This window comes from Prunus persica, chromosome G7 (genome assembly GCF_000346465.2).
Source record: "Prunus persica cultivar Lovell chromosome G7, Prunus_persica_NCBIv2, whole genome shotgun sequence".
Lineage (NCBI taxonomy): Eukaryota > Viridiplantae > Streptophyta > Magnoliopsida > Rosales > Rosaceae > Prunus > Prunus persica.
In genome coordinates, this window is record NC_034015.1 from 19,087,380 (window position 1) to 19,101,717 (window position 14,338).

General features: G+C 37.1%; 1 protein-coding gene and 2 pseudogenes across 3 annotated transcripts; 2 read left to right on the plus strand and 1 right to left on the minus strand.

The window, feature by feature from the left end:
- On the minus strand, positions 497 to 8,998 carry LOC18770735. 3 transcript variants are annotated; one of them, XM_020568774.1, is made up of 6 exons: positions 8,837 to 8,998; positions 7,899 to 7,993; positions 7,617 to 7,674; positions 6,457 to 6,960; positions 2,826 to 4,401; positions 497 to 1,919 (listed from the first exon to the last, which is right to left on the minus strand). In XM_020568774.1, exons 4-6 carry the CDS (start codon positions 6,905 to 6,907, stop codon positions 749 to 751), a joined length of 3,198 nt encoding a protein of 1,065 aa, XP_020424363.1. In that variant the 5' UTR covers positions 6,908 to 6,960; positions 7,617 to 7,674; positions 7,899 to 7,993; positions 8,837 to 8,998; the 3' UTR covers positions 497 to 748. The 3 variants fall into 3 exon arrangements, with proteins under 3 accessions (XP_020424363.1, XP_020424362.1, XP_007203219.2); XM_020568773.1 differs by having other exon boundaries at positions 7,617 to 7,678; XM_007203157.2 differs by lacking the exon at positions 7,617 to 7,674.
- Positions 9,771 to 11,129, plus strand: LOC18770252 (annotated as a pseudogene).
- LOC18769977 lies at positions 11,721 to 14,277 on the plus strand (annotated as a pseudogene).

Sequence of the window (14,338 nt, forward strand, 5' to 3'; positions counted from 1 at the left end):
TTTGAATATTAATTATTGGTTATGAAAGTTAACATTAATCAATACTAAACCCTAAAGTTTTTCTTAGGTCAATGTTTTTGGTTGCTAGATTTATATATAAAAACTTTAGTACTAAAGTACCCTATGAAAACTGCAGTCTGTAATTTATTGAGAAAGGAACAGTGCAATTATATTATAAAGCTAATGAATCAGGAATTAGACCAAAATTGTGAATCAACAAGAAACGTAACTTAATTCTTGCTTCCTGTTACAACCAGATAGAGAAATCAAAGTATTAGTGATTTCTTGCACATAGACTATGTTTTCTGCATGTAAAATGTTGTAATTTATTTTTAAATTATATTTATGATCAGTAACTGTAATTTTACCTGATAAAACTGCCTCTGTATACCTCTTGATGCCAGTATCTGTAGGTCCATTTCTTGCAACTATACATTGGGAAGGCTATTCCTGAAAGCGAATCCTGGAACACATATATACACATTGGAAGCCAATCAATAATGATTTATTTTGAAATGCCATTTCTTATAAATTAATCAGGATAGGAAAATCTATATCAACATCCTGAATCATGGCTCCGCCTTTTACAAAAATCAAATCTGTAAACGAAACCTAATTTCAAAAAAATGATGCATGACCAGGGATTACATCACTTAATTACTCAAGTTCTACATTTCCTAGTATCTATTCCGAATGTAGAAGATATATGCTTCATTGACTTGCTCTCACTCTTAATTATTTAAACCCTCTAGCTCTTCATCCTTGGCTCCCTTGATTTCTTCAAGCTACCTACTATGCCATCAATTAGCTTGTCCTTGTTATCACCAGAGTCTGCAACAAAAGAGTAGTTCTTTTGAGGTCTTTGCTTGCGGGCTTCGTTTCCCGAACAAGTACCATTCATGGGGCCAACTCCAGATGAAACAGATAGCTTAGAAACATTTGTGAAATCAACCAACCCCTCAAAATTCTCTGACCTCTCCTTGCTACTTCCGCCATCCTTATCGCTGTACCACGAGTCAAGGATCTGCAATAGGGAGCTATCTTCCTTGTTCACTCTGGCCGCACCTTCACCTTCTAATTCAGTTAAGGGCGAAGTCTCTCCTTCTGAATCTGACAAGCCATCTGAAAGGGACGGTTCATAATCAAAACCTGTTGATCCTATTGCCTTCCTCCTTGATGCTACTTCCACTTCATTTTTTTCTGATGTGTTGGCGACAGGGCCCAGCTCTTCCCATGGTGAGTCGCTAACATCATCCTTGGTTGACGCATCAGATAATTCACTATCTGAATTAGCCACTGTATGACTGACAGTCTGTTTTCGGATATTACGGACATAACTGTCCATATCAAACATTTTTGGAGTCTTACAAGCAGGAATGATGTAAGAGGACTCTATTTTAACCCCAGGCATCATTTGTAACAGGGATGCCAACTTTTGATAACCAAGCATATGCAAATCAAGGTGGTAGCCATACCTATCAAGAAACAACTTTCTGAATAAGGCCATGTTATATCCTTCTGGGTACTCTTTCAATATCTCATTTACAAGCTTTTGGCAATCGGCTATTATCTCAATTCTACACCTGTCGGAGGGTTTCTTTTTAATGGCAGGTAGTGAAACTCCACTATGAGGAATATTCCGACATTTTTCCTCTCCATCATGTTCTCGTGATCTTTGTATGTCTTGTTGTGATGGTTTATTCAAAAAGATGGATGTCAACCTATTTGTATCATTAGAATGATCTAGAGAACTCTTGCCATCGCGATAGGTAAGTTTGAATGGTGACGTCTGGGAGGGGCTTTCTTCCACCCATTTTTTTTCTGATATTAACAAATCTACCAAGTGAACGAGATCATCTTTGCGGAGAGATCTAAGAAACAAAGGTCCTTCCTTCTGAAGATTCAGTGCCATCTGTTCCCTGTAACAATTGAAGGCACAAGGATAGCATTAAGATACAAGTTTAATAGCAACTTCTGATGCAACCAAGTTCAAACAATACTATCAAAGAAAATCAGCAAAATAATCAATTTGGGTTCAACTGTTCCATTGACCGGATATTTGAATATCAACTCCAGTATGAGCAAGGATCATTGAGAACTATTTAAAACTTAAGGAGTATGAAAGTACGTTGAATACAATCTGAGGCTAAAAAAAGCCTATCTTCAGGTTTCTCGTACTTTTTGCAATCTCGAAATGGACTGATCAATCTTGTATCCTCAATGCAAGAGTTCCTACACCCATAATTAAATTCTATTGCACCGCCTTGATGCAATTCATTCAACTCTAACATCAAAATTTTCTGCCTCATGGACAAATTCAGAATTTCAGATGAAGAATATGGATCCTTTTTTTTCCTTCTTTAATGATTTCTAATTTGAAGAAATTATGTCAGTTATTTTCATTCCAAAAACATTGTAATATATCCAAGACTTCTTAAGGGATTAACTTTCATACATATACACATATATAAGGAAATTCTCTCTTGCCAAACTTACAATCTGAAATTTGAATTCAGAGTACTACAACATACGTGCCGGATATTTTGCAAGAGAACATTACCCTATGTACATACATAATATGTAATCTATTACAAAATCTAAGGACCTAAAGAATCAGACAAAAAATCAAGAAACACGTTAGCAAATTCTTAGTTCTAAAGTTGGACAGAATTATCCCTGTGACGAAATAAAAGGAAGTTGGGATCATTGTTTTTTAATCAAAAAAAGAATTCCACTACAGAAAGTAACACAAACGTGAAGATTAGAACTGGGTGTGTGTATGTGTATGTATAATTCACAAAAAAGAATAAAGGAGTAAATGATACCTGGTCCTTGATTCGGAAGCAAGAACTGATCCTTTAGGTGTGTCCATGAAAGATCCCATGTCACGCCAAAATGAATCCGTCGAAAAGAGCATGTGCTCTTGAGAGTGAGTGTTCATCAGGTTCGGTCTGTCACAGGATTGATCACTCAATTTATCAGAGCATGGGCTACTTCTCCAGAATTTACACCAGTTTACTATCTGATCAAAAAACCCTTGACTTGTTTTAGATTTATTAGCATATACTTCATAACTTGTCGCAGTTTCGTTGTCCTTATCTGATTCATTGTAGGATGAAGAAGATGAAACGTGAGGTGCTTGATCAACGACCTGACTCGTTGATCCCACTAACTTTTCCTTATCTTTTCTTTGTCCAGAGTTACCAACAGAAGTACACTGTTTCACTGGAGTGTCATGGCCTTCCTTCTCAGTGACATTACCGGAAGTGTAATGATCTTCTTGACAGTCATGACTTCTAGTCCCTGAAACATTACCTCTATAGCCAAACCATTGTCTCCGGATCCACTTAAAATAACCCACCTCAGATGAAGAACCTTGTGCAACTGCTCGAGGAAAATGAAGCTCATTATCTTGTTCTTTAGCCACTTCGACAACCTTTCCATCAATGGGCACTGAAGTCTTCACATTCTCAGTGCAAGGAGTGGATGGTGACTTCTCATCAAGTGCAGAAAGTAGTGGTTTTGCCGAAGACTTCACATTCCCAGGGGAAGGAGGCAACATTGACTTCCCATCCGATTTAGGTGAAAAGGGTTGTTGCAATTCTCTATTAGGGTCTTCCACATTTGATTCATGGGATGCAGGTGATGACAACTTTCTATTTGCACTTACATTAATAGACTTGTCCTCACAATCTAACCGTGAGGCTAAACTAAGATCCTGGCCTCCATTATCAGCAATAGATTCTGTGGGCATACCTAGATTGGACTGACATGGTTCAGATGATTTTTCACTTCCACCACGTGCAATAAATTTTCCATCACCTAATGATTGGAGATTTAAAATATGTGAAAGAAAGCGGGAAAACTTTTTATACCCATAGAAGTCTCTATCTATACTCAAGTTACATTTCCCAAGCTCCATGCGAAGGTCTGTGATGGAGATTCCTTTAGGGTGTGACTTCAATATCTGACGAATTTGCTTCATGACTGCAGTAGGAATTGGACGAGGCTTAGAATCTGAACCACGTTCAGACAACTTCTCAGTTTGTGACTGTGCTGGAGGCTCAACCACTGAATACGGGTCTTCAAGAGGTACCTTGTAATGGCCATACCAAGAACCATAGGGACCATCAGGTGGTTGGTTAAAATACTTTCCAGTGAGGTTTTCACCTGTAAGCAAAGCATGCCATGGCCACATGATACTTGCGGCACTGCAGAGGACACCAGGAGCATTTTCAGGACTTGCTAGCAATATATTGTAGTTGTTCATTCTTAACCGGTGTAAAATGCTAGCAAAATCCCTGTCACCAGAAATTAAGAAAAGATGTGCTGGTGGGGGATTTTGAGAAATCCAATACATAAGATCTACAAGAAGAGACCTATCAGCACTGTTCTTTCCACCTGCAATAACGAAAATATTTACAATATAATATGGTTAGGATACAAGAACTGAATGTATGTCTATGCGCAGACACAGATGGGAATGCACATGTTAAACCCATTTCAAGTTGAAATTTTATTTCAAACAGTAAAATCAGTGGTGAAATTTACTTCAGAAGGTACATTAAGCATTTACCACCAGTACGGCATCTTGCATAATATGATGACATACATTACAAATACCATTGGTGAAAAATTTATATATTCTGCATAAAAATATTAATAAATAAAAATACCTTCTTTACCAAGAACAACAACATGAAGAGAAATATGCATCCTGACTTAGATTGCAAATCATAAATCTTAAATGCTTTCTCTAACAAACCAGCAATGACTAACTTTGAACAAAAACGAGCCCAAAGATAAAAGCAGTCAAGATTAAATAAACTGTCATGTACAGGGGTCCTAGATTTATATTCAGCATATTAAAGTACAGCCTACTGTCCAAAAGAATTGCATATGGATCAAAGGCGATAGTTCAAATAGCAACACTTAAAAGAGGTCATATGCAGCCCCTTCAGACCCCTAACCAAATTCATGTATAATAGAATACTAGTATTAGTTGACAATCTCATAATTAACCATATCTGCGATACTTGACTATTGGAATGTTATAGTCAACTATAAATGGATGAAGTTTACCATGATTAGAGACAGTTGACTCCGAGATCTGCAACTGTTAAAAATATAGCTATTCTTCATACTGGGAAGTACAAATACCCATGTACCCATTTGAGGAATTGAGAGAGAGCCCTTGAGAAAACAAGCCTTGGACACTTTATGCATACAAAGGGGAGATTAAACTTGAACATCTATTTACTTTATTACAAATTGTGAGCATTGAAGAACAAAGCAAGTTACTGCTCCGATTGTGCAGCAATGCCAGGTCAACACTACATTTATGCATTGTTACGCTGATAGCCATATCTAGATCTTTGTTTCTCCTTTCCTTTATTTTTTTTTTGTTCTTTTATAAATTTTAGCGACTCATACTCATTTTGGTGACAACTAGAGCCCTAATACCATGTTAGACAGCCAGTAAACCCTCAAAGAATTACACCTTTAACTGCTTAACTGTGTTCTCCTTTAGTGCTATTATTGGTCACTATGTGCAGCCATAACATGCTTCTTTTTTTTTCTTTTTTCTTTTTTGTCGTAATTACACAACCTTATATCATCCATGAAAATCTGAGATTTCAAAAAATGTAATGTCCTTAAATTTATCTAAGTTGCTGAAAGCAATCCTCCTCAAGTGTTTTTTTTTTTTTTTTTTTTTTGGGTTTGATTTACTTATTTTCACCTCATTACTTTGAGTAATAGTAAAAACAACCTTTAATTTTATCAAGAGAAACAGCAACAAAATCTAAGTCAACCATATCCTAGACGTGTTCGCTTAGATCACTTTAAAAAATAAACATTTCTTAAAAAACTTAAACAGTATATCATTGCACTCAGTAACAACATATATTGTGTGTACCATTGTGCTACCTTTAGCATTCTGCTGTGCTAGAGCTCAAGAGGGTCAGAATATTTGGAGGTCTCATGCGTTCACTTTTAGAACCTCGAAAGATCAGATATACAACTGCATTCACCCAGATACTTTATATACAATTTTTTCACGCAATCTTCCACTTAATCAACCCCTGTCGCACCACTTGCACTCATAGGATACAATTACAAATATACACGTATGAGTATACTATAGGCTACTTTATTTCAGCATTGCACCACATAATTCCCAACTTCAATTCATTTGCAGCAACTTGTAAATTGAATTAAATAATTCACAAAAGGAAACAAAGTTGTTTCAGCATTTATCTTCCTCAATATATGAGCACTTTTTATATATATTTATTATAGAAATATATGGGCATACATACAAACAACTATATCTATGCAATTAAATCATTCATCTCATAGTCTGCACTCATACACCTTTCCAGCCATTGCAACAAAACTCACCACACAAAAAAAAAAAAAAAACGATAAGCAGTTAAGTTGAAAAATCAGACTAACCGTGAGGAACATGAGTAAGATTGACCCCAGTAGAGGACAAGGCCTCCTGGTTAGCCCTTGACAACTGCAACATGTCGCCGAAAGCCGTGATCTGAATGGGGCCCTTTATCCCATTGGCCCTGATAGCCGCAGTGATCGCATGTGCTACCTTGAACACGTTGACGCCGGCTGGCAAATGGCAGTTCTCAAAGTCCCACCAAACCGAAATCCTCACATTCCGAACATCCTCATCGTGGCGTCTGAAAGAATAGTTACTGTGAAAATGGTGAGCTGGTGAAGAGGTTGAAAAGTGGGAAATCTGAAGAAAAGGAGGAGATAGCGAAGAGGAAGACAAGCAGTAGAGGGTTCTTGGAGATATGAGTCTCATGGTGGATAGGATGAGAGTTAGGTTAAAGTTTAGGGGAAATGGTTTTGGGGTGGAAGAGGAAGACGATCTAAAACCTCTAGGCATGTGCTGTGCACTTGGATAAGCCTTGTTCCTCCATTCTTTTGCAATTGGTTATGCTATCATTAAAAAAAAACATATAATTAATTTGAAGTGCACCAATGCAATCCATTCATCATAGATTAATCAATTGTCATACAATAAAATTGAAACTAAAACTAAAGATTACCAATATAAATCAATATATAGACAGCATGACATACAAGGATCTGATAAATACCATCACAGAACACTAGGGGAAAACCAAGATTTTAACTACAACTTACTCATATAAATTTGTAACATATAAGAATATCCAACTAGATATATTGGTGCATCATATGCTAATGTTCTCTAGATGCAGATAACGCTACCTAATTAAAAAAAACCATAACAAGAAGGTCAGTGTATTGCACTTATTGTTACAGATTATCCGTTAAAAATGCATGCTACAACTCACTAGTTTTTAGAGATTTTCAACAATCAGTTCTTTTATGGAATCACACTCAAAAGCGCATGGGGTATAAATTAAGACATGCAGCTTTAACAAACAATCAGATGAAACGTAAATTTTGTTCTTGCCTAGGTAGCAGCACTAGACTAATGGTCTTGGCGTGCAAGTTGCAACTGGTTTATTTCATAACAAAGCTAAGCCTTGGAAAAATAGACCTGACCCCGAATTGAAACGTCATGTGAAAAGGGAACAGACAATTTCACAAAAGTTTTGCAACCATACCTTGTACAAATCCCCCATTAAAGTGTAAAGATGCTATTCAGAGATGTGGATGTAAATCCTGTCTTTATTAGAAAAGGGTTATGTTTCCTATATGGTTATAGAGAATGGTGATAAGAACACAACTGGAAATAGAAAATGGCACGAAAATAAGAGAAAAGGAGTGCCTCTTCAAGGAGGAGTCATGAGAAAAACTTAAAACACATGAGTCATTTCCAGATTGTCTACAGAATCTAAACAAAATTTGGTGAAAAATGAACAAGCTATTAATGTATTGTAGCATACCACAATTCCACTTGGCCTTTGATTTAAAGAAGGACTTGTCCTGCTTGATGCACGATGGATGGTATGCCTTAGGACAGCTCCTAACGAGTAACAATCTACAAAGAAGTATTAAATTAAGCAATGCAAATCAGCACAAAGAACACATTCGCAAAATGAATTATCAATTTGATTGCCAATAAGGACATGAAATCACCAATAAATAAATAAACAGCACAGGACATGCTTCTGTTTTGGTAGAGATAGAGGGAGTTGAGACAGATAGTCATACAAAGAAAAATAAACTAGAGAGTCTCATTAAAGCCAATGTATCGTTTGCAATATTGGTGTTGGACTTCTTGCATTTCTCTAAAGTGGAAATAAGATTTCCCTCTTGAACAGATAAATTATTGCAACTGGCCTTTTTTAGGTTTCACCTAGCATTTTGCAATGAGTACCATATGTGAAAAAATCCATGGATTTAACATATTCTTGGTCTTGTTTGATAAAACCGATTTTTACTATTTCAACTTGCTTTTAAACATGGTTTTGCACCAATCTTAAAGTGAGAACATGTAAATTTTTCACAAGTGAGGAATCTAAATTTCAAAAGTGCTTTGAATTCCAAAGCATTAGATGAATCTGAATTGATTAGTGAATCACAAATTTGACTATAGTTATTCACATTATTTCTCAGCTTGAAAAAGGAGTAGATGACTTGGTTGGTAGCTTTGCCAGGTTAGATAAGTTAAACCAGAACAACAAAGAAACCCAGAACAAAACCCAAACCCAATCGGAAAAGTGACCCCAAATACACAAAACAGACGAAACACATTTGAGATTCAATGATCAGAGTCCAAATTCCGAAGAAAGAAATGCTAGTTAACAATCAATTGGTACTGGATAAGCACAATTGATAGTTCACTGTCCATGTCAAAACACAATTTGAAAAAGGCTCTTACATGTTTTTCGACAGCGAAGACAAATCTTTGAAGACGAACGAAGATTTAACTACGATCGAAGATTTGCCTTGTTGAAGACCAGCGAAGATTTTGGCTTCGCTGTTGAAGGCGAGAGAAGACGAAGAGGGTTTAGGGTTTAGTGCTGGTGTTTCGGCTCGAGTCCGTGTGTTGTTTTGGGCTAGTGTTAGTTAAGCCCATGCTTCTGTATAGTCCAGTTGCTAAATAAGCGTTTGGTTCAAGACAGGATTGGTGCTAAATAGCCCAATCCTGTCCTAATACTGTCAAACAAACATGCCCTTATTGGTCTTTTTCTGTTGTAATTTCTCTCTATTAAAATATTCTCTCAAGAAAACACCTGCAACTGGAGAATTGCATCAAATTCGACGAACATTGTGCACACATTTTAGAACTTGCATTGCAATTTGCATGCCCGGGTAAGAAAGAAACATGTTTCTCCTCTTTACCTTTTGATCAATAATTACCTCTTTATCCATATATACAATGTGTTAACTGTAACGCCTCAAATCTTCCTCTTTATCCATAATGCATGCATATGTATCCCCCTTTACAATGTAGGTCAAAAACACCACAGAAATCACTACAAATTGTTAGATTGTTAAATGAACGTCAACCCAAATTATTAAAACCCCTCAACTTTTCTTAATTAAATGCTTTTTTTTATCAATCTCATCTTTGAATTTTCGGTGGAACGGGATAATTAGATCTCAGTTTCACCCAGCAGGATTGCAAGAATAGCAGTTGTTCAATGGACATTTGGTTGTAACAATTTCCATTTAGAGGTTCAATGCACATTTTTTGTTAATATATATTCATTAATTGCTCCAATCTTTGTATGACATTTGGTTGTAACAATTTCCATTTTCCTCTGTCAAAACCAGATTTTAGCTAACTAGGAGCTAGAAAGGAGTTCATGATGGTAGAGAACAACGTTAATGACCTCTACACGGTGCTAATTAGTCATCAGAACTGAGATGTGATTGCAGAAAAAAATATGAGGCGAACCTTGAGTGAAAGCAGACATGATGTAGAATTAATAGCATCCTCGATTCGAGGAAAGCTTAACCAGCAGCCTCCATTGCCAGCTTGTAGTTGCATCTTTAGAATCCCTAACGTGCTACGCAGGCATAATGAAAAAGCTTTTCTTCCGAATTTAGTTTCAATAGGGCCATTTCACCATGGACAAAGGAACCTGCAAGTCATGGAAGAGATTAAGCTATGGTATGTGCATTGCCTCCTTGACCGAAAACCAACTTCAGAGACGAGGCTGGAGTACCTTATCGAGCTCATTAGAAGTGTAGAACAACAGTGTCGAGATTGCTACGGTGAAAAAATTGATATGAGCAGTGAAAAATTTGTAGAAATGATGGTGGTTGATGGTTGCTTTATTATAGAACTTTTCCGCAAGTATGCAAGAGTGGTGCCTAGTAACAAGGATGATCCAGTGTTCTACACGTTATGGATGCACACTGCGCTTATAAACGACTTGTTTCTACTCGAAAACCAGCTTCCTTGGAGAGTTCTTGAGTGTTTGTTCCACAACACAAGGGAAAACAATGAAAAACCAACAAACTATTCTCTGTTCCAGCTTGCTCTCAACTTCTTTAGGCACTCCACCTTCTCACAGTCTTCACATCTCAATGAAGAAGTGGAAAACAAACATTTACTTGGCATCATAAGAAACTCTTTGCTTGGCTCGTATACACAGTTACAGTTAACGTTCAAAAGTTACTGGGAACCAATTCCATCTGTGTCAGAGCTTCTACAAGCTGGAGTTCAGTTTAAGCTTCGAAACACTGGTGACAACATGCTCGACATAACCTTCGAGAATGGAGTGATGGAAATTCCGCCAGTAAACATTCGAGAGAACGCAGAGTCTCTCTTCAGAAACCTCATCGCATATGAGCAATGCAATCCAAGCATCTCCATTTCTAACATTACCTCTTATGCTGTGGTGTTGGACAACCTTATTAAGTCTAGCAAAGATGTACACCTTCTCATTCAGAGAGGAATTATAACTACGGTCTTGAGCAAGGAGGACATAGCTCGTTTCTTCACTAGGCTTTACAATGACACCATCCCGGGCTACTTCTCTTATGCAGAACTCACCAAGAATGTGAATGCGTATTATAAAGATCGCTGGCACCGATGGCAGACGATTCTCAGACGCGATTATTTCAACAATCCATGGTCAATCTTGTCATTTGCTGCTGCACTCATGATCCTAGGTTTGACATTCATTCAGACCATATATACCATTCTGACTTTCTACTAGGCATGCAATTGTGTTTTGGCCAATGTCTTTGTAAATTTACTTAATACACTGTCATGTCTTGTCTCTGTGAATTTTTAGCTAATGCTGTGAAAGCTGTTTGTGTATGTTGTATGTTCAATATGAAACCAAGGCTGTAATTGCTTACATGTATATAAATATTTATGTATAGCTATAGCAATTGAGAATTTGCAGAGCGGTTTACGTTTGTGGAAAACTTGTTATATATACTTGATTCAGAAACCTCTAATTACTTGCACTAAATTCACCACAACTTGTGGAAATTTCTTCATCTACTTGCAATACAACCCTCATCTTAGCATGGTAAATTCTGACAGGTACGTAAATAATCATTCTTTGTCTTAATAGAATCCTCATCTGAAGTTATCATGGTGAAATAATCTAGAAAACTCGACACCGCTGACTTGGCTTATTCTTTGCTGTTATTCCAGCCACTAATCTTTAGGCGACATTGCCTCTTCCACCAAGTTATTTATATTCCTGATTCTTGTAGAATTTTTTAGATACTTTTATCGCAAAATGAGCATTAGTATTTTCAACATTGGATGCTTAGAAGTCGCTATAGCTATAAGAGGGGCCGAGGATCCCTCCTTCCCTTGAGTTTCTTCCAAGCAAAAAGAAAAGAGTCTGCAATTGAAGAGCCACGCACACCCGAGGTAACAAACATTTTCCCCTTTACCTTTGTCAATTACCTATATATATATGTATATGTATGTATGTATAATACTATAATGTGTGAATCAGTGGTGTGTAAGGCCTCGATCTCCCTCTAGACAACAGGTAATTGACCAACATAAGCATGTTTTTACTGGTCGCTACTAACGGATACTACAAATATGAAATTTATCTCTAAAAAGAGTTGTGTGATGAAACAAGTGTTACACGCATGCATGCATAAAGCAGATTACATTTTATTATATTTTCTGCTAAGCAGATTAGATTTAGAGGCATTCCATCTTAATATATTGTTCCAATATTTGTTTGTTTGTTTGTTTTTTTTTTTTTCCACATTTGAATACAAGCAATCGATAAGCGATAGTCTAACTACAAGGGGAAAAGTTTTTCACACACACACATTACCAAGGTGCCATGGAGATTCGAACTTTGAGACCATTTAGTCTGCAAGTTAAGGCACTTTTCCATTAGGCATTGACGACATATTTGGTTTAAAGAATAAGATTAATTATTGTTTCCCTCTTGTAACAGACACTCAATCTCACTTTACCCTTGAAATTAAAATTTTCGCACTTAACCCTCCACAAAGTCATTACCTATCTCAATTTGCCCTCCACCGTCAAGTATGTTCAAAAAACTGTCAAAATTGATAATGTGGCATGAAAGGGATCCAAGAATAAAAAAAATATATAAATGATTACTTAAAAAAAATTGAACTTAACAACTTATGATGACACCCAAACCACCTTCTCTGTTTCTCTTAAAAAAATGATTACTTCAAATTTTATAGTAGCTAAAACTACTAAAATGTTCATGTCAGGTCAGCACACCTAACAGTTTTGTGGATGAAGATGGTAAAGTGATAAAATTTAAGCAATTTTTGAGATTGTGGGGTTAAGTGAGAACATTTCAGTTTCATACGAGTTAAAGTGAGACCGAATGTCTGTTACAAGGGGAAGACATTAATTAAGCCTATGGATAGAATAACCATTTTTCTTCTATTAAAAACATATATTACCTGATAGGAGTAAGGTGTTCCAGATGGCAGGCAGCAATGTTAGTGACCACCCCGTGATGCGAATTAGGGATGACGACAGAAGAGATGATGTGATTGCAGAAAATAATGGGAATATGGCAACCTTGAGTGAAAATAGAAATGCTGTGGAATTAATAGTGTCCTCAATTCGAGGAAGGATTCAGCAGCAGCCTCCACTTCCTGCTTGTAGTTGCATATTTAGAATCCCTAATGTATTACGCAGGCATAATGAAAAAGCCTTTGTTCCAGATTTAATTTCAATAGGGCCATTTCACCACGGAAAAAAGGACCTGCAAGTCATGGAAGAGATTAAGCTATGGTATTTGCATTGCCTCCTTGATCGAAATCCAACTTCAGAGACCAGTTTGGAGTACTTGGTCGAAGCCATTAAAAGTATAGAGCAACACTGTCGAGATTGTTATCAAGAAAGAATTGATATGAGTAGTGAAAAATTTGTGGAAATGATGGTGGTTGATGGTTGCTTTATCGTGGAGCTCTTCCGCAAGTAAGCGAAAGATGTGCCCAAAAACGAGGATGATCCTGTGTTCTATACGGCATGGATGCGGTTGGCACTTACAAAAGACTTGTTTCTAGTTGAAAACCAACTTCCTTGGAAAGTCGTTGACTGTTTATTCCACCACACAAAGGAAAAAAATGAACCAGAATCCGAAGCTCTACTCCTGCCTGCTCTGAAATTCTTTGAGCCGTTTGCATTCGACCAGGATCCACACGCCGACAGACCATTGGAAACTAAGCATTTACTTGATGGCATAAGAAACTCTTTACTTGGCTCGTACCCGTCGCAAGCTGATTATAGATATTGGGAACCGATTCCTTCTGTCACAGAACTTTTACAAGCTGGTGTCGAATTTAAAGTTAGAAGCAATACTTGGGACAACATGCTCGACATAACCTTCAAAAATGGAGTTATGGAAATCCCACCAATAGAGATTCGAGACAATGCAGAGTCTCTCTTCAGAAACCTCATCGCCTATGAACAGTGTGATTCAAGCATCATATCTTGTAACATTACCTCGTACGCTGTCATCTTGGATAACCTTATTAACACTAGCAAAGATGCGGACTTTCTCATTCAGAAAGAAATCATAGTTACAAAATTGAGCAAGGAGGACATAGCCTGTCTCTTCAATAGGCTTTACAGTGACACTACAGTTGCCTATTTCTGTTACGTGGAACTCACCAAGAATGTGAATGCATATTATCAGGACCGCTGGCACAGATGGCAAACAATTCTCAGACGTGATTATTTCAGCAATCCATGGTCAATCTTTTCGCTTGCTGCCGCGCTCTTGATCCTAGGTTTTACCTTCTTGCAAACCTTGTATTCCCTTCTGACTTACTACTAGTCAGGCAAGAATATTTGCACATTTGTCAATGTCATTGTAATGTTCCTAGACACATGATCATGTCCTGTGTGAATTGGAATTGTTGTTTTAGTCTCTTATGTAGAACCTGTTGT